Below are 21,712 nucleotides of genomic sequence, written 5' to 3'. Positions count from 1 at the left end.
ATCACACAGAGAAATGGGTTCCTTTTCCAGACAAACTAGATATTGTACGTATATGTGTTATTTTTAGAAACATGCTCTTCTTGTGAGGTTTAGATACGTTTTCAGAGAAAGGACCATACTAATGATGTGCATAAAGGGTGTACATGTAATAATATAAAAAGCATCATTCAAGTCTGCATTCACCTTTTAAGGATCTGTACCACCAAGGCTGTGAAGCTGCATGCATATGTTTGTACTTTTCACATGGAAACCAGTGATGTTTTTAAATAAATTGTGATGTGACATATCTACTAAAATATAAGCAGCAGAAGTGAATCTTTCACACTGCATCACCTTCAGCTTGCAGCTTTTCAGGCTGCATGCACAGAGCAGCGTTTGCAGACGGCGTGTGTGTGTGTGTCAGTCACATATCCTGTGTCTTTTCGCTCAAAATGCATTTGTGGTTTTGAGTGTTGGTTGTATGTACAAAATGCTGTCTGTGTGTTTATGCTTTCAGCTTTATGGCAACAGATATTCACTATCAGAGACATCTGTGCCTCTTTTCTGGGGCGATCTAATTGTATTTCATACATTTAGATGTGTTTTAATCATCAGCTCAAAACTTCTCTGTCTCGCTGTGCTCTGTTGCTGTGGCTTTACGCCCACACTGCTGCTATGACCTTATTTTCATACATTTCATGCCCTGTTGATGTATCTCACAAAACCAGTAACAAGAGGTGTGCATGTGTAGCAACTTAATAAATTGGAAAGTGTGTAAAATTCACTAGTAACAGAATCAACACCTGCCTTGTAGACCATAACAGTATAGTATATAACTGGTTCTATCACTGTTCAGATTATATGTGTTAGGGTCAGAGAGTATGGGCCTAGGATTGTATTTATTTTATTCTCTTTGTTGTTCATCTGATTTGGCTTTGATTGTGTTTTGGTTCCCATCTAAAGACTGTATTTTATAATTAATGTGACTCAGCTACTGTGATACTGCAGTTTCCCAGTGGGATTCATTAACAAGGTGATCTACTTATCACAGTAACAGTGGGTTCATGTTAGTGTGTTCAGTGACTATATTATTTATGTCTCACAAGATGGTGCTCTACATCCATTATAAATTTAAATTATACCCCTGAAAAAACTCAGTTACTAGTTGGAGGTTTATTTCTATATTTACACCACTGCCTCACTTCTTAATATATTGTTTTCAATATAATTCTTAAATATGTACGGAGCCCGCTAAAAGGTCATATTGGTGATTTTTTTCCCTGAAGTACTTTTGCGTTACCTTGAAGTACTTTTGCGTGATCGTTTTCCAGGTACAGCAGCAGAGCCAGACATTAAAGGACATATTCCGCTGCTCTTTGTGCATTATCACACCATTGGCTGTCTCTTAATTAACACACATGTGAATATGAACACTGCAGACGGATGAGACGTGAAGCACAGTAATAAAATATGATGATTAAACTAGTAGAATTTAAAATCAGCTGATGGAAGTTTTTAAAAAACCTCACAAATCTATTTTGTAAAAAAGCCTCCACTTTAATGAAAGCAGAGTCAACTCACTGTGTGGCCAGGAGATGGCGCTGCAGCAGTGTTTTCTACACTGTCGAAATCGAAAATCAGGCCAAACTCAGTTGCATGTAGTTTAAGTTATGGTCAGTCTTTAATGTCTGTGTTTGCCTGTAGAGTTTTTAATGTAACACATAGTTGGTCCAGTGTGTCTGCCGCTGAAGCTCTGGAAGCATTTCTTCATCAATTATACAGCTTTGACCAAAAATTTAAAATCAGAGGTATGTTGTAATAAAACTATGTAAAACTGGATGATAAAACTATTATACAACAGTGGACTAGCACTGCTACTAGTACTACTACAAGTCAGCTCTTGGCTTGTCGGTTATTTCCTCTCACTACAACAGAATGGCCTTCCAGTGAACACAAATGCAGCCGTCTCAAGGATTTTAATGTTTTCTCAACATTTGTTTCTTCGGTCTTGACGTTACAATAAATCACAAGTGTTCCTTCATGTTTTTGTACCTGTGACAAGAAAAGGTTTGTGTAATAGAAGGCAGATTGTTGCAGAGTGATCCAACCTAACCCAGCTTTTTAAAAAGTTCTGCCAGAACCGTCACAGTGAGAGGGAGCAGGTGTCGGAATTAAATCTGTGTCAGTGAATCACTTGGTTTCTTTAATCACCCTCTGAATGTTTGAACTGGATTGCAGTTTTGTTGCAGCTGTGATCTACGTGAAGAAGAACTCAAATCAAAAGCTGAAGTATTTATTTTAAAACAGGTCAAGCTCCAGATGCTGTAACTACTACAAAGGAAACGACGAGTATTACTGCTACAGCTCCAGGAGTTCAGGTTCAGGCTGATGGTGACAGTTTGTTTGATGGTTTTCCAATTGTATTCTGTGTAAATGATCATATTATTGTTTGCAGCTTATTGTGAACAAATCTGTAAACAAGTGAAAAAACATTTTCAAGTCTAGTGGTTTCTCATCTAAATGAAAGGCAGAACCCGTGTCCTGGTTAATGACTGTTAGGAGAGTAGGCCAGTAGGATAAGGCTGTTGAACAGATGTTGTGTGACAACAGATGACACCACGTAAGTATCAGTGGTCTACACACATTTTCCACTCTGCCCCCTCCCACACACACAAATACACACACATTTGAAACATGTTTTAAAAATAGGATTCTCAAATGTATGAGAGCAGATGAGGTGTGAGGTTTTAAGCTTTGACCGTGAGGTTTCAAAGCCAAGTGTCCTACCTCCTCTGACCCTCCTGCTCCCCACTGCCTGTCACAGACAGACTGACCAGCGCTGACCTTTGTCCTGCCCATTGGTCCAGTGTAAATACACAGCGTGGGTCTGGCCACAGGACAGAATGTGTCAACTTTGTTAGAACAGCAGCCTGCAAGGAACATTGTGGTTTCACATCTACTCTTTGGTGGCTGTGTTTACCTGTCACCCATAGAAGGTGGGTGTCATTTTTAATATTTATCATTATAATCAATTCAGTGTTTTGGTCCTTTATATATTTCTGTTTTTATTTTGTCGAGAGCTGCTTCAAAACGACCTCAAGGCTGCAAAATCATTTTTAACTGCTCTGAAAGACACCTACTGCAGATATAAAGAAAAATGGACTGAACCCCAGTGTTTGAGACCACGAGAATGCGCTAAAATGCTCTTGACATTTCATTTCATTTGAAACAGAATATAGGCAACAAACTTTGCCTGCACTTATTACTTTCCAGAACAATTCATCCCAGTCATTATTACAACTTGAATGTTGATGTGAACACAATTTACAAGTGGGAAAGGTCAAACAGTGAAATGAGTTTAGATGCATTTTTGTCCTAAAACACATAGAAATGTATCGACAATAAGACACCGGGGCTGGTTCACGATGACTGGACAATATGTGACATGGAATCCAGTCCAATATCTGCACCGTGTGGCGGTGTGAGACTGAGATTGGGAATCAATCTCTCTCTCTCTCTCTCTCTCTCTCCCTCCCTCTCCCTCCCGGGACCTCCCTATTTCCCTGCCCTCCTCCTTCAGACCGTCACCTTACTTCCGGCCACTTTCTTTCCATCTCACTCACATTCCCATGCACACACCACGTCGGTTTAATGTCAGTGTGTGGACCATGTAAATGCTCCCTTTAGGATTCGGATGCTCATTTTACTGGATTAGGAACCACGGTGCGCAACCGTTTTGCTCTGCGGCTCCGCCCGGTGTGCGGTGCGCACTGACTGCACACATCTGAGACTTTTATTGGGCTTTCGGACAGCGGAGGGAGAGGACTTGTCTTACCCCCTACATAGGACAAAGGAAACGAGGGGAAAAGATCAGAGTGGACGTAGAGAGGAATGGAAATGGATAAATGTCTCCTCACACTCGGGTTTGCGCTGTTAGTGCTCGGTAAGAAACGTTTCTTTGATTGATTGCTGACAGCTAATTAACTCGCACTGGTGTCGCTGGTTTCCGGATAGGAGATCATAAACCCTGTTTAGAAATATGTCAAATGAATGTTGACTTGCTTGTCGGCAAACTTGCTTACCTCATAAAAGACCAGTTAAAGCTTTTGACAAATCCTTGATATCCATTAGCCACATCGGCGCATGTGTAATCAATAATCAACTATTGATATCTGATCAGTTTTGAAACTTTTTAAATATTGGTTCACTGCCATTTGCTTCCATCTGTAGTTTGATGGAAGAAGTGGAACTTTAATTTCAAGTGCAAAGAAGCGTGGCTTTGTGCTTTGCATAATGGCGAATCGAGGTGTGAATCCAAGGCACTGGGAAAATTAAACCAATTCTCAGATGTGTCTGTGACTACGAGCAGAAATGCCAAAATGGCATGCTTTGAATGGAGTTTGACACAGACTCTCTCCCTGAGAGGGCCATTAGCACCTAGGCCTATTTCCCCCTTAAATTAACTGCCTCCTTTTTGTAGAAACCGCTGTACATTCGATCTGTAGCTAATGTAATGAAGTCACTTAATGGGTTAATTGAGCACCAGTACAGAGTTGACTCCTGAGCAAACCTGGTGTCTATCAGTTTACTAAGCTGTGAGTGTGACAGTTGTGTCCTGGTCTGCTTAGAGAAAATAAAAGAAATCAAGTTTGATGTAGTTCCTCCATCCATCCTAGTCCGGGGCAGTCTCTGGTTAGACTGGACTTCCACTAAAACCAGTTGGCCAGCATGGGCTGACCAGCTTTTAGCCCACCTACAAACCAGACCAGGCTTATTATCCTTGTTATTGGCCTTGTGCCCCAGCAGAGTCAAACCAGGACCAGACCAGTGCCTAGTGATTAGACTGGTTTTCACCACAAAGACAAACCAAGGCTTGTTCACTGGCCTTGTTTCTCCCTCAGGGACAAACAAGATTAAGCAGAGCTTACCGATACTGAATGTACCACATGTGTGTGAGCATGAATGTCATAGGGGTTGTGCTGTATGTGTGGGTGGGTGTGTGAGGGGAGACTTGGCTTAAATTAGTCCGATGCAAGCTGATCAGATGTCACCAGCTCTCCTGCGGTGTGCCGTTCTCTATTCTGAGCTGTAGAAGGAGAAGTGGTTAGTGTACTTCCCATAGATCTGTTCACTTGTCACGCTTCAGTTAATTTCAAACCTGCTCTGTGGCCTGAGGATGTCCCCGCAGACACTGGAGCCATCTTTGGTGTCAACTTGAGCATGAAATGTGCCTCTTGGAGAGACTTGTCCAGGAATGTCACCACCAGACATCTTTTACTGTAACAAGCTGCATTTTTATACAGTCATTGATCATTGATGCATAATGGCTGTCCTGATATTTTCACTGTAGTGCACCACAGACATGCCAAACAGCTGTATGTGTATTTCTATGTTGGTTGATGGACCTTTGATTTAAAGCGGCTCCACTTAATTTCTTTTCAGCCTAGAGGGTCTAGTGAGACTCAGAACAACCTTACCACTTACTGCTGAAAGGCCCTAACACTCTTGGCCCACATGCACATACACCATCCAGGTATACTGTACTGTATGCTGTGCTCATTTGAACACAGTAAACATCTTACTGTGTTGCACCTTGAAATGCAAAAGGATGGAAAACAGACAGTCTTGGCATAAGCCATTTTGACATTAATCTTGCATTATGAAAAAAGTAATTAGGGAAATGATTTGAATGGAATTTCCCCCTTGTGAGATCAATAAAGTCCGAGCTACCTGCCTACCGTCCTTTTGTTACTTAACTCAGTGGTGCAGAGGAATCCACAGACACTCTTCACACTGGATTTTCTTGAGCTGAATGCATCTCTTCAGCAGCAGCCCTGTGCTAGAAGTTTTATACTCACTTATCAGCAGTCTCTCTGGTCTGTCTGTTGTGAAGTTAAAGATTAATCAAGCCATAGACCGCTCCTGACAGGGAGAGAGAACAGAAACAGGAGCTTCCAGTGGGTTTTATGTGGTGCTTACACTATTTCACTGTGACTTGTTACTTACTAAAGCAGAAAAAGCTCTCGCTCAGCAGGCTCTCACACGTACTGTAACACCAGGCCAGCTGCCAAAAACACAAGTATTGATTTTGACTTATTTTGAACACTGTGGTGGAGAATCTGCCAAGAAGCAGGAGAATGTTGTTTATTCAAATTCTAATAAACCCAGCAGCGTCTCCGCCATGAGGCTGAGTGCACACGTCAGGTTGAAGCTTCGCCAGCCAGGAAGCAGAGCGCCCGTGCACCAACCACCTTTGTTGTGTTGTTACATACTTCCTCAGCTGGAATGTCACGAGAATCTAACGCTCAACACTCGCGTTGACTGGGGAGGAGTGCGAACCAGATGGTTTGATTGGACGAACAGCACTAACTAAGTGATAACCAGTAGAAGTTAAATGAGGTTTCTGTTGTGGTGAATCGCTGAGGTGTGATGGGACCAGTGTTTTCTCTGCCTGCCAAACACAATGATGCGGGCATGAGTGTGTGTGCAGAACTGTATGTACTGCACTCGGAATGTAGTTCGGGTTTTGGCACCGTCTGCGTCATAATCAATATAACGCAACTCTGCACAGGTTACAACAAGTCCTGTTGTATGTGTGCCGGTTTCTGTTCTGCATGTTAAAACAGGACCATTATGTGCACACCTACTGTAGTGTCATTATTTTCTATGAAACTCAAGTCACTGTGGCATCAGCACACCGACAGGCTTTAATGCTGACAGTTATTAGTCACCAGGCTTGCCTCTAATGCAGCATACATGTGAAATGCTTTCCTTAGCCAGTATACACTACCAGTCAAAGGTTTGGACACACTCCCCCATTGAACTGGATGGGAGAGTGTGTCCAAACGCAGCCTGTTTTACACAGCTGATTTGCTGCCCCACACATACAGGTAGATGTGGATGGAGTCAGTGCACAGAGCATGGATTTGTCTCACAATAAAGCTCAGAGGGGGTTTACTTACTGATGTTACCAACCCAGCTTCAGCAGCTCTGAACTGTTTATCTCCCTCTCTGCAGCTGGGTGCTCAGCGCGAGTGGTGACAGTGTCACCTGGGCCGTTAATCCGGGTGGAGGGTCAGCCCGTCTCCATCAGCTGTGACGTCAATGACTATTCGGGACCTCGTGAGCAGGTAAACTTCACAGACATGTCCTTGTCGCACGTGTGATGTCTTGTATTGTTTCTGACTGACCTGAAGATATAAAGAAAGTTTTATTCCTTTTCCCAGAATTCCCTGCAAATAGAGAGCAGTTTCACTGTCATGTGAATATGAGTATTTTAGTATTATGAATGTGACGAGAAGACCAAATGGAGCTCTTTGTTATTTTGGACATTTGGCCACAACATTTAAGACATTTCAGGAATCCAGTGTTGTTCATAGGTAAATATTAACTAGAGTGTTGGGGTGGGGTGGGGTGGGGTCACCAAAATCACTAGGGATTGTGGATATTTAGACCAGATAGTGTGGCAAGTAGTACACGTCATGTCATTGTGGTTCATCGCTGATGGAGCCCACACAGAATCATATTAGTCATAATGAAACTCAGGCTCTTTGTTATTATAATAAACGATAGCGTCTCAATGTTTTAGCTCTAAAGTTGTGGACCCGTTCTGCATAAGCTTCACCTGATGTGGCAATCATTGTTCTCCCTCTCCATCCTACAGGATTTTGAGTGGGTGGTGTCTAAGTCCGCAGTCCTAGACGACACGGCCATAAAGATCATCTCCACCTTCGACTCCAGTTACTCCGACAAGTCCCTGACGCAGCGAGTGGCGTCTGGTGACATCTCGGTGGTGAGGCTCGCTGACAACCAGGTCGAGCTGAAGATAGCGGAGGTGAAGTCGCTGGACGCCGGGTTCTACTGGTGTCAGACACCAAGTACTGACTCTGTCATCAGCGGCAACTACGAAGCTCGGGTCCAGGTCACCGGTATGACAGAGGTGTCTGTGTGGGACAGTTTTGTTTAGTAGAGAGAACTGAGACCAACTTCTCTTTCAGGGGACTAACTGTCTTAGCTGTGTTACTGTGTGTGTGTGTGTGTGTGTGTGTGTGTGTGTGTGGGTGTGCGTGGAGTGAGCTGCATGTGTCGGGGCTCATTAAACAGCCATCCCCATGATTTACTAATGCTCTGCTGACCACGTATATACTGTGTCCTCCACACTCACTCCTGCTGGTTTCAGACAGTTACTTTCTTATAATTTAGCTTTCACGTACACACACACATACTCCATGCACACCTCAACACATTCGTGCACTAACACCCTGTGGGGAGCAGATGTCAGGTGGGAGAGCTTGGCTTGTGTCAAGTGAGGGCCAGCGCCATTTGGATAGTGAAACACAAAGGCTGGAGGAAGAGTATAAATACCTTCATATGGCATAAAATGAAGCAGTCCAGAGGGAGAGGTAGAATATCACATGGTGTTCGGTCTGTGGTGAGCGCGAACGTTGTCAGCAGTGGTATAAGTTACTGTCCTCACCAAGATGTGAGAGGAGAAGTGCCAGCCTGTACACACCTTCTAAACTGAAGACCAGCAGAGCAGGGAGGAAATAGAACTAAATCATGATTAATCATAACACATCCTGTTTTACAAGCGTTTAACTGTCTGGGTGAGTCATCGATTTACAAGTCAAACAAGTAGGGAGGCACTCTGCTGTACCACCCCGCTGCTGACAGGAGAACTTCCTCATCCAGCACAGCCACCCAAAAGTTTCTGCGTTTGTTCAGCAGCCTGGTGACTTTTTAATATTCATCCAGTGCTGTGTGTAGCCTCAACATAACCTTAAAATGTCAGTAATGCTTTTGCTTTTTCAGTCAGATATTGTAGGATTCTACATGTCCTCTGTTTTTTAAACAGTGAGACTACAAATTCCTCTCATCCAGGTTGATTTTTACAAAAGCCAGACCATTTAACCACTGATTGTTGTGGTGAAAGAAGTACTGATTCTTTACTTAAGAGTAACAATACAACAGTGTAAAAATACAAGTAAAAGCCTTCAAAATGTTCAAGTACAAAAGTATTGGCATCAGAATATACTTGAAGTACCAAAAGTAAAAGTAATGATGCATTATGTCCATCACTTTAATGATGTATCTAGTTAGATGGAACTAATTTTAACTACCCTATATGATGTTTTGATTTTAATAGCTGAAAGCATTATATTCTACCCAGGATCAAAACATCTTCATCATTATTATACAGTAATGTAGTGAAGTCAGAGTATGAAGTAGCAGAAAATGGAAATACTCAAAATATAAATACATCAAAACTGTACTTCAGTTGATGACATGAGTAAATGTATTCAGTTACTTTCCACCTCTGGTAGCTGCCAGCAGATGATGGAGATAAGGTCTTAGAAATCATCTTCGTGTTTGCTGACTGGGAAAATGTCATAGTACGTAATCTGCAAAATACTTTGATGTTGTGAAAATAGAGATTCATCATTCATTAGCTGAAAGTAGGGCTGTCACCATGTCAGGTTTTCAGTGCACAATTATGATGGCCCAAAAAAAAAAATCACAATATCTACAGTACATTTGAAAAAACCAAATAATAATAAACTTCATCTTAAACTTTACTGTGCATACTGTCAATCTCCACCTACTTAGTTGGAGTGTCAACCAGACACTGGCTCTGGATTACTTCATATGTGTATTATTAACATGATGTCAGTATTTCATCTTCTAAATATCTTGGTTATTGCGACACCCCTAACTTAAAGCAAAGGGTCAGTTCATACAAATACAGCAGTATTTTCAGACTTGGTGAGAGAAACCCAGACTCGACATTTTCCTTTGAATTTAATTGGATTTCTCACTGTGTTATCCACTGTGTTGACTGTGTTGACTTACTGTTAACCCAACCGCACACACACAGGATATTATTGAGTGATAATTCCTTTTTTAGAAGTGACAGATATCAGGTGTTTCCGGAACATTTGAAGCAATGAAAGCTCCGACGTGTGAGCTGAAGTCACGAGCAGGGATCGTCTGACAGCAGGTTAGTTAGCTCTGCAACACGCCATCATGTTCAGCTGCTCTCTGCTTCCAAGCGTGGCTCCCCAGACACCTTGTTATATTTAGCCCTGAATTAACTAGGCAGTGCTGTTTATGTGTGAAGGAGACTGTTGTGTACATGTAGAGCATATGTATTATCCAGTAGTGTGTTTTGTAGTGTGTGCAGAGGGGAGAGCTTGTGTGTTTGTGTTGGAGACATTCAATCGTTAACAGAGATGATGAGTTAGATTTGCTGCTGGAGGGTCTATAGCAGTCGAGACTTGTGTGTGTGCACACACGCACGGAGCTTCCATTGCTCCACTGAGGCTATTTGGTTATGTAAGAAGTGAGTGAAGTGGAGGTCGCTGAGGGTTTGAAAACTCCTTTCAGGCTAATTTTAATTGATAGAGCAAAATGCTGATTATGTGTCCTGCCTTTGGAATCTGCCATAGACGCTCGCGTCACTGCAGCAGCACTGTACACTCTGACTTCTAGTACTTACTGGTGTCCACTACTGTCCTGTGTATAGCCACATTTTATATAGTGCACCAGTGTTTCTGATGAAACCTTTAAACCTGACACTGTTAGATTAGATTCATAAGTCAGTCAAATCAGGTTTTTCCTCCATAGAGTATCCTAAAGCTACAGCATGTAACTTTTTTTTTCCAAATATTTTTGTTGTAGAAATCTGCTCCAGAACTTGTGTTTATGTGGAGAGGTGCTGTCGAAGCCTCCTGTGGCCCAGACTCACTGAACAGCACTGGCAGCAGTGTAGAGATATTAGCTTCTAAAAGTTTTGGAGCCGGACTGACCTCTCTGACCAATCAGAAATTTCCAGTTAGTCCTGCTTGATCAGTGACTTTTGTTGCATTCTCGTTTTTTGTAATTTGTTACAACAAATATCTGAAGAGCTGGGTAGAGCGTGGCGGAGTGTAGCACGTGGTAGTAGAGCAGGGAGAGGGAGGAAGTGCTGGGCGGAGCAAAGTGGACTGATTTGGAGTTTCATAGCTAGCGCTACCTTACGTTACATATTGAAGCTTCTAAAATGAACATAAAAAGGCCTTTAGGCGACATATTACAATGAATGTACACTACAAACAGGGAGAATTGTGTGCTGACAACAGAATGCATAGACTTTTGTCTATATGTATAATAAGTGTTGCCTGCGTTCTTTCACAAATATTGTAAGGATAGTGGTGAAAAAACTAAAATAGCTCAATTTCCTTAGAATAATTTCAAACTCCCCAACCATGACTGCACCTAAGCCCTCTAAACCTAGGTAAAACCTGCTCTTGGGCAAACCAGACACATGTACTTGATGCACAACCTTGCTGCACTCTTAGATACTCAGTAATAAAAAAAAACGACATAAACCCCTTGGTTTTTATTTGCGGTTCTCGTGTTAAACTAAGCTACCATAACATGATCTTGTCCAGAGTGTGTTAACTTTAGCTTTGTTTGGCACAGACAGCAGCACTCACTCACTGTAACTGTATGATGCACGACAAAACGCCTGCACTGTCCTCTGACAGTCTCTGGTGGCATGTTGAAAACCTTTGGACAAACATTTGGTGTTCTCACAGCTGGCCTCTGGACCCTCCCTCCTCCTGAGTCACTGAGGCGTTTCTCACTTCTGGCCCCTTGATCCTGCTCTGAGGTTTTGGTGATTTCTGTTGGGAGTGGACAGGAGCTGCTGGTTTCGGTCGACTCTCACGTGATAAATAAAGGTTGTGAAAAGCAAGCAGAAGGGGTTCAAAGGATGCAAAGGTCAAGGTCAATGTGTTTACTGTCATATGCACAGTTAGGAAACGCCTTTCCCTGTACAATGAAATTCTTACTTTGCCGTCCACATGAATACCACAATAATACAAATGAAATATAAAGTAGATAAATAAGTAACACAAAAATCTAAGGCACTTTAAGCAGCAAATGCAGAGATATAATAAAAATATATAAGAATATAATAAAAGAATGTATGGTACATGGGAACAGCATATGCAGCTGCTACTGGACACCTTTAGGACAGGCAGGATGGTCCAGCCATCAAACCAATGCACACTGTGTGCATCAAACATTAGTCACTTACCCCTCAATACTTCCTTTAAATGAGCCTTCATAAACACACTGTATTGCAGTATTAGTGAGTTTTATTTACCACCTAAAGATGAGTTGCTTTTCTTTCTGGATGCTGGGTTTTCCCACAGGATATGAATGTAGCACGAGCCATCTGCCACTTGGATTCATTTGTAACACGACAAGAGCTTTCTTCCAAAAGGGATTACTCACCATTTATGTAAATATTCTAGGAGGAATGTGAGGAGTGTAGTGTTTAATTTGTGATTATTTGTGATATATGTTGAGTCCTTATAGCATATGCGGACAAACCTGACTTCTCTTTGTGGGGACATTTTGTGTTTTCACATGAAAAAGATCAGAATACATTGATGATGATGATGAAACCGATCCTGTAATTTGTTTTCTAGAGCTCATCCAACAGCATTACTGAGCCTGATACTTAGTTTTATTATCAACCCCCCATGTCTTTACTGCAGACATGCCATTCATCAAAGCATCTAATGTCTTTTCTTTTTACTTTCCCACTTAAAGCAGAGGTAAAACTCATTTGTAATGCTGTTGTTGTGGATGCATTAGAGGCAAAACCGTGCTCCCAACAGGATCTCCAGCAATGATTCGTTCCTCGGTTTTTTAATTTCCTCTCACAGAGCAACTCACAAGCGTGCTCTGTGTGGTGTTATAAGAGAAGAAGTGGTAAAATCTGCTCTGTTAAGACCTGCTCAAAGCATCAAACCTCACACTTGGCAGCCAAGAATCAAAATCTTTTCGGTATCAGAACAAGCCCAGAGTGAAAGACTGGTGAATGTGTCTGTGTGAGAGGGGAAGTTCGCACTGTGTTACCTGAGCAGGCAAGCCATCAATCTTTATGAACGCTTCTCTGGGTGTGTTTCCTGCACACACACACCCACACACACCCACGCTGTGTTTTCATTCCTTGTAGGGACTTTACAGCAAATGAATGTAAGTCAGTGTAGACCTTTCCTAACCTTAACCATTACTTGCCTAACCCTGACCCTAAACCATGTTTAAAATTCAGTGATTTCGGATGGCCAAGTCTCCACAGTGTGAGTGTGTTAACAGGTTTCGGTCCCCGTAATGTAAGTAATACAAAGGCGCACGTTTACAGCCCTATCTGGTGTCGTGTGTTTGGCTCTCCTTCAGCCAGTGACCTTCACAAGAGTACTACACTGTGGGAGACATTTACTGTGTTGATAAGTCACCTGTAGTTAACATGAGTGTGACACAATGAGGTGGAATGTGAGAGGTTATTGTCACTCAACCCAATAAATATCTGCATTTAATGGTTTAATCTTGAGTCTTAAACCTTTACTTAAGGTGAAATTTTGTCTTTTTTCCTCTCAACTTCCCATTGATGCCTTTGTTTTATTTAACATGGCTACACATCCATTTTACCATGTCTGTGCTAATCAAACAAGCCTCTCAGGCTCCAGGGTTGGAGGGCTGGGGAAGGCAGAGCAGCACAGGAAATGGCATTGCTTCACATGGTTATGTTGTTATGTCATTTGCTTTATTTCTTATACTGATTAGCTGTAGCAAGTGTTAAGTATCTGCTAAGTATGTGTACACACCAAGCAAATGGACTGGTCTATTATATGGGCAGAATTCCCAGTATTTAGACATACATTTTTCTCAAGTATTTACTTGGTAGTGGTGTAAAATCCTAAATGAATTCATGCTAAGTTTATCCTGGATCTCCATGTACATAGTCTTCACTGTGTGTGTTGTATTTGGTGATGTTCACTTTGTTATATTGTTATTGATAAACTCCTGTAATTTTGGTTTTGTCTTTTTTCCCGGCAGTCATCCCCAACACCCTGAAGGTTTCCTCCCAGACCCCGACGCCTAAAGTTCCAGAGGGAAATGACCTCACGCTTTCCTGCAACGTCACCCGGACACTCACCAACCCCACCTACCTGTCCGTGTCCTGGTCAGTGAAGAGCGGAGCAGCATCAGAGGAAATCCTCACATTTGGTCCTCAGGGCGACGTGAGTCCAGGTGCCAAGTTTGTCCGGCACTACGCTGACGGAGGCATCCGACTGGTCCCTGGGAAGAATGGGTTGTTTGAGCTGGTGATAACCAGAGTGACGACATCTGATAGCGGGACTTACACCTGCAGTGGAGCAGAGTGGACAAACGAAAATGAAGGGAGATGGGTAAAAATCGTAGAGAGTACCAAGGAGATGGGAACTGTTGGCGTTATTCCTACAGGTAATAGACACAGTCTCAGCAGCCGCATTAACAAATCTGATCTATCATCTAACACATATTGAATGGAAGCTGTTACAGATGTTCATGTTCCCTTCAGGATGAATCCCCTGCATTTTGGTCTATGACCAAAAATCTTTCCCATCGCCCTCAGCTGCACTTCTAGTGCTCATTAGTGAATGTGAGCATGTTAGCACACTAAACTAAGATGGTGAACATGGTAAACAGTCATACCTGAACATCTGCGTGGTAGCATTTAGCTCAAAGCACTACTGTGCCTTAGTACAGCCTCACAGAGCTGTAGACTCAACGTGCATGTCTCTGTTTCCCTGTAACTTCTTCTAGTACTTATTTGTCTTCTATTTGTTTTCATTCAAGTGAACACTAGATACTCGCATGAGTGATTTTTATATTTTAGCTGGAGTACGGCTCAAACAAACCACATTTAGCATGTTAATTTGAAGCACTTAGAAGAGCTGGAAGATTCCTGTACACCAGCATCATGTTCACACACTAACAAGAGTTCAGTCTACCTGTGGCTAAGTGTAGTTATGCTGTGCCATTCTGCTGCCATAGCTCCACAGTCTGTCACTTAAATAGTGTACGTTCATACACTTCACTGTAAAATCATAGAGTCAAAGCTTTAATACTTCATTTGCTAAGCAGAGTCGTGGATTTGTTGCTGCAGCGTTTATACTGGAGATGCAGCATGGAGGACTCTGTGGTGTCACTTTATTGTTTCTTTTCATCGTTTGACATCCTTAAGAAGCCAATGTTTGTTTGCACTGCAGCTGCTAATTCTCTGCACTGTGGTTGGATGTTGTTCAGGTTTGAAAGTGGAGCTGTGAGTGTCAGCGTACAGGCTAGAAGGTGATTAAACTGATGACTCTTGGCTCTGTCACTTGGACAGTAAGTCGCATATAAAAATCACTTGCATGATTAGAAAACGGCCTTTAGGAATCGAAGTGAGTGAACCAAGTAGCAGCTACTATAAACGAGTCTAATCCTGAACAGCTGCCGTGCCCTGCTTTACTACTAGAGGTGAACTCCATTAATCTGTGTATCTGTGCTCCATTTAGGACAATGAAAAGCCCTGTCATTCTCCCTTTAACATGCAGTCAGTATTTCTGATTCCATAAGAAATGTGTATGTTTACAAGGTTTCACTACATCCTCTAATAATTTAATAATTAGCTTTGCAAGACAAAGGTGAAGTGTTTTGTGACATCATGGAGCACCATCACCCAAAGTTGTGTTCATGGTGCTGCCACACAGGACAAAAGGCATGAGTTACTTGTTTAAAACTGGAGTCTGGCAATTGTGCCCGTTTTTATTTATTTATTCTCTTCTGGTGATTCCAGGAGGTCCTTCCTGGCATCTTGGGGGTGTGGGTCACAGGGGCAGTGTACATTTTGAACTGGCAGAGCTTAAAAGCTGCTCCTGAATCAGTGTGGCCCGGCATGACGAGGTTCCCCGCACAGCCCTGTCAGTAATTACAGCTGCAGTAGTAATAGTAGTAAGAGTTGGTGATAATTTCCCTGGGGAGCTATAGATGATCTTCAAATCTCAGTCTAGATTTGTGATAAAAGAGGTTGCAGCACTGTATGTGCAGTTTTCTGTGCTGGATATGGAGTGATACTGAAAGCAAATGGAGGCTGAGCAGAGAGGGAGGACGTGGGAGAGTTCTCCCCCTGTCTCTGTTGCACTGGCATTCTCTCCTCTGCTGTGAGGCTTTCTTCATCTTCTCCTGGCTTCATCCCGGGAGGCTCAGGATCTTGGCTGTCTTTCTGTCTTTTTCTGTCTTTAGGGAGGCCCCACACACTCAATCATTCACTGTGGTTGCTGTGGACACCATATCTTATATCGTTCTGGGCTACATGGCCTCTTAAGTGCTAGAAATCTCCCAGTGATTTGTAATGAAACCACAGATGAGTGACACACACATGCACAGGTCTCAGTCTCAGGTCCATTGTGTCCCGGTCAGTTCATATTGACTCACAGACTTGAGTAAAGAGGATGAGAAGAGTCAAACAGAGTGGGCTTTGTTTCTTTTGTCCTTCTCCAGACACCGTACAGAGCCTCTTCTCCACATACTGCTGTCTAGGTCGTTACTGGAGCCGCAGTCCGAACCCCTGCTCCGACTGTTGGTTTGAAGATACACAGAACAAACTGACACCGAGTTTGTTTGTCCAACTTCTTTTCTGTGAGAGGATTGTAAAGTGCTTTGTAAGCATGACTCCTGAAGGAATGTTTGGGGAAATCAAAAACGCTTTGACATTTATTGATGGCTGTTGACATTGCCTTGTAAGAGTTTATACTGTCTTGTCCAATTAAATGTAACTTTGATGGTTTTCTCTCTAAACGTATTCACATCACGGTCTTCCTCTTTTTCAGTTTTTACTTGACTTTCCTTCTCTATCTCATTCAGCTCTACACATTTTCACTGCACCTAAAGGACAATTTTATTATTAATTAACAGAATTTAAATCTGATCATTTTGATTAACTCGTTGATCCAGCTTTTCTGGGGAAGCTCCTAATGTGTTCCATTAACGCATACAGTGAAATGTCATGACGTTTTGGGGCCACAGTCAAAAAAAGTTGCTTTTGTCCAAAATATCCAGTTTGACATCACTAAAGCCTAAAAACCCAGGAAATATTTATATCCAGTGAGTTTGAGCATTTTAAAAATGACTTCATTCTGATTAATCCAATCAGTTCCTGAAATGATTCCCCAATAATAAATGCATTATAAATAAATACCAGACTCAGGTATGTGTGTGTACCACTCATCTATCAACTGTTGCAGCTCAAGCTTTTCTGCATCAAAGTGAAGGGAATATACAGTAATGCTGCAACATTCAGCAGTGTCCAGTATTGTCTCTGTGCAGAGGAATTAATGCAGCAGGGTCATTTACACTGTGCAAACAAAGTACTGTTTGTTAATCCAGCCTGTATGTGCTTGTACACAGGATGAAGGAGCTGATGCTGTCTCTGTTTCTGTCCTCTCAAGGTCAGTCCCTCACTGTGAGTGCTTCATCTTCCTCCTCTCCCTCCTCCACCTCTCTGCTCCTCTCCCCTGGCAACACGCTGGCCCTCGTCTGCTCTGTTACCGCTGACAACCTGCCTGCCCTCGCCCTGGAGGTGACCTGGCTGGCCAACAACCGGGACATCATCACCATGGAGCACAGCGGGGTGGTGATCTCAAACACGTCGTCGAGCGGGGCGCAGGGAAGGCGAGGGGAGGCTAGCCTGGAGCGGACAGGAGTGGGAGAGTACAGGTTGGGGGTGAGGGGGGTGAGTCCAACCCTGTGATGGTGAACGTGTCGCAGACCAGTGAGTGAACCAACAGTATTTTTGTTTGTTTGGGTTTTTTTTTTTACATTGGCATGAGTGTCAGTTAATCAGGTGATGAATGAGACGTGAGGTATAGACTTTCAGAGAAGTGCATTTTGGCCAAAAACTTAAAAAAAAAAAAAAAAAAAAAAATCTAAATTAGGTTTAAGTCAAAACAATTAACAAGCATCACACAGTTGTGACCTGATCAGAAATACAATGTTGAAGAGTGGGGGCTGCTTCTGTGTTCGATTTGGGTGTGAGCAGTGTGTGTCTGAACAGATTTTACTGGGTTTCAGGTTAATTTTGGTCATTTTTTGTACTATAATATTTACTTTGTATATTTGGTAAATGTTTGAATTTGTTACTGACCATATTGAGTGTTCGCAGTGTGTTTTGGTTGCCTATAGTTACCAGCATTTATCAGAGACATGGCTGTGTTTGGGGACACGCCTGATGTTCAATGCAGTGGACAAAACCAGGAACAAAGCAGTGTGTGCATGTGGTTTGTATACGATTTCATGAGCTGTGGAAGTGTAACAGTGTTGCAGTGCCACAGATGAATCGGCAGTCTCAAAGTCTCTTTAATCCTCTAGTCAGCCTGCCGCCTGCTGCGAGGACGATTGATTAGTCATGCCTGTCCTGCACTCTGCTACCTCTGGGTATGCTGCTAATGTGTGTGTGTGTGTATGTGTGAGAGAGAGAGAGAGAGAGAGAGATGCTGCCTCTGAAGAGCAGTGGTGTCAAACACAGTCAACACAGCAATCACTTACTGCCATGGTGGGTGGTCTCTCTCTTTCTGTCTTCTTCTCTGCTTTCATCCCTCTCTCACTGTGTTTGTTTTTCTCAGGTGAAGTTTGTTGTATATACAGTTATGAAATTAGTTTTTTGGTTTCCTCTTAAACATTGTGATAATAATTAATGTGCTTAGTCTCACCTTCATTTTTAATGTTCTCCTTTAATTGGCCTCTTAAAGGATAAGTGTATTAGATACCATGAAAAGCCCAAAACCAACAATGAATTGATCCCACTAACAGGTATTATGTGTGCATTCAAAGCCTGATACATGGGCTCTGAGCTAAGTGTAGACTGTTTTCATCCTGAGAGCATCGACAGTGGGCTCCAAGTTTGTGACACGTGCATTGTCTACAGTTAGTTACCTGCTGCTTCACCAGTGGAAAGCTTTTAATATGAAGCAGCAGCAGCTGGAAGGTTTCAGTTTGCATTACAGTTGATGTTTGAAAGTACAAACGGTAGGAATGCGAGTAAACTCCAAACCACAGAGGTCAGAAGCTGCACAACGCTTCGAGCTGAACACAAGCAGACTTTAAATGATGGCCACCAGAAATTCAAGGCTGACTACACACAGTCTGAGCAAAAACAGCCAGAGGTTGTGTGCAGGCTGACAGCCCAGGTGTCCTCTGTGGTCACCTGGATTTCTGCCCTTTCTTCATGGTTGTAAACATCAGCTATTGTGTATTAAATTAGCTTCAAGTACACATCACAATAAGTTCAGTTTGACCTGGAAGAGCTCCCAGCCTGTTTCTGTTCTGGTTGCACAATGTATTTTTTCATCGTGGGGCTCTAACCCCTTCTGACCAACTCAGACATGATGCTGTCAATAGTTGCAAGTAAAATTAGAAAACCTCATCATTAATAATTGAAAATCAGTAGTTCCGCTGAGGTTTTTGATAGCATCCACTGACTGTTGGGAGCTGTATTGAATTTGTATTGTAAAGAATCTGTGTGGAACTGATACCATCTTGTACCGTTTATTGAACCAGAGTAGTTTCAGGAGAGAACAAGGCTTGTTTTTCAAATGAGAGACATCACAAGGGCACTTCCATGTTCCAGGACTTACTGTAATAGATGTGCACATTTGTAGAAAATGGCAACACACCTGCTTACATTGGCTGATCGAGCACTTTGTTCCAGCCAGAATTGATCTGTTTCATGTCAACTGGAGCCTGTAGTTGGAATAATAATAACAGCCATTTCTTGTGGAAACACAGATGATTCCTCAAGCTTTGAGTTGCATTTGGAAATACCCGCCGGCCTTTGTAGATGCACAACAGTGAAGTAGCATGAGAGCTGAAATATCAGGGAGCAGGGTAGAGAACATTTTGTCTGTCTCTGTCATGTTGTTTGTGAGTTTACATTGGTGATATTGTGCACGTTATCTGCATCTTTACGTGTGTCTGCTGGGTTGTTTGCATGAGTGTGAGACTGGGTTTGTTGGAGGCTTTCTCCAGAGAGTAAATTTGTGTCCTCCACATGCTGAGGCTGTTTTCACTGGTAGAACGGCTATGTTTCGGCCTGAGGGGATTCATTCCTTCATACACACCATCAGGGTAACTATAGATTATATATTTCATCCTCATTCTGCTTGAGTATTATCTTAAACTTTGTGTATCTCTGTGTGTTGTCAACCAGTCAGTTCCTATCTTACTGACATGTGGCCTTGAGGGGTGCCCCCTCTTCCCATGATGCTTTGCTACAAGCACAGCCAACCAGAAAGAACAAAAAGAGTTGAGGAACTTGTATGGGAGCTGACACACACACATGAAGTTAAGCAATGTATAATTGTCTCACCCTCAGCAAACTTCCCCAGCGAGCATGCTGTTGGCGGCTGGAATGTTGCCAGTGGAGAAACAATTACAGGACTGCTTGTGTTTTGTGCAAACTCACATTTCTTATGTTTAATCATTTATCTGAATATTCATCTATGATTCTTAAGTAAGCTTGTATATGTTTTCCCTTGGCCAAAACCAGTTTCACTCAAACTTGAGTTTCATTTGTGAAATACTCTGGTGCTGCTCCTTCTGTGAGGCTGCATGTGTACAGGACTAAAGTCTGCAGCTGTGCTTTTTTTTACACTCTGCTGCACCATAGACCTGATCCTGTGTATTGTGCATAAACTTAAGTAACCTGCATTCTCCGAGATTTAGATGTCATCTACGGTCACATTCAAATCATTTAGAACAGCAGAATTTAGAGGATGTTTTTTTGGTTTTGGCCGTTGGTTGTACTATAATGTAGCCTCCAAAGACCTGGAAACACATTGAAACAAAGTCAGACAAGGAAAGATCCTCAGAGGGACTGTAATCAGCCAACAGTCCCTTTACTTGAGGTTAAACTGAAAGAGAAGACACCTGTGTTCCGTCATTGTACAAAAAACCCCTATGTACACAGCTGCCATTAAGTAAGTCAAAGTGCAACCAGGAAGTTAGTCTGTAAACGGTGTACACACCAATGTTATTATTACTGAAAGATACAGAGGGTAAAAGTACAAAGGTCACATTGTATTAGACTGGTTGGAATCACCACCAGCATCTACAGCTAAGGTTATAGTTACTGTAGAGTTTTATACAGTGTCACTTGTTGAATAAGGTGCAGTTTAGCAATGTGGTTTCTCTTGCCAGGTGGCCACATGTTTTTTGTGTGCGTCACAGATGAACCTGCAGTTTACTGTCAATTAGCCACTAACCCTGAGCCGCTATACGTATATGAGGCAAAGGTCTATGATCCGTGACCCGGCAGGAGGAGCTGCACGATGTTCCACTGTGCTCCCTGAGCCCGAGTTTCACTTCTACTGCTTCGTCTTTGATTGTAATCTCTATCTGTAGCCATCGCTGTTCCTCAACTTGTTGCTGGAATACTGACAAATAATATCCTGTGTGTATATATAATTGCTCTTGTTGCAGTCACTGCTTTTGAGCGGTGAACAGAAAATGAACAGTGGAGTTGAGTGTCTCTACAGCCTGACTGGCCTCACGCCTCGCACAATGAGGAATTCAGCGATATGAGTGGATCTTTGTGTGGTCCAGCTGCTTCTCCATGCTGAGAGAAGCCAGTGGAGGTCACACCCCCACCCCACCCCCGTTCCTCTGGAAGTGTTCCAGCTGGACCTCGGTGCAAACACCCTGGCGGGATGGTTTCCCAGCTGACCTGGGAGGACCAGGTGGAGTTGGAGGACACTGATAGAGGATTGGTCATATCAAGGCTGCTCCAGCCAGTGTTTCTGTCTAAACAGTGGACCAAATGACTGATGTGAAAGAAGATGATCCTAGTGACAAGTCCACAGAATCATTACCTAAATGCAAT

General features: G+C 42.6%; 1 protein-coding gene across 1 annotated transcript; it reads left to right on the top strand.

Annotated features, from left to right (window-relative positions):
- Positions 1–3,577: 3,577 nt before the first annotated feature.
- On the top strand, positions 3,578–17,572 carry LOC109960519 (immunoglobulin superfamily member 8-like; the record flags this gene model as incomplete). Its single annotated transcript, XM_020600676.1, has 5 exons — positions 3,578–3,922; positions 6,997–7,109; positions 7,643–7,907; positions 13,870–14,277; positions 17,286–17,572. Coding segments are annotated over exons 1-5 (1,125 nt in total), but the record flags the coding sequence as incomplete, so codon positions are not given.
- Positions 17,573–21,712: the final 4,140 nt, after the last annotated feature.

The sequence above is a fragment of the Monopterus albus genome, unplaced genomic scaffold, assembly GCF_001952655.1.
Source record: "Monopterus albus unplaced genomic scaffold, M_albus_1.0 scaffold48.1, whole genome shotgun sequence".
In the NCBI taxonomy this organism is placed as follows: domain Eukaryota; kingdom Metazoa; phylum Chordata; class Actinopteri; order Synbranchiformes; family Synbranchidae; genus Monopterus; species Monopterus albus.
This window is presented reverse-complemented; position numbering and strand designations above follow the sequence as displayed.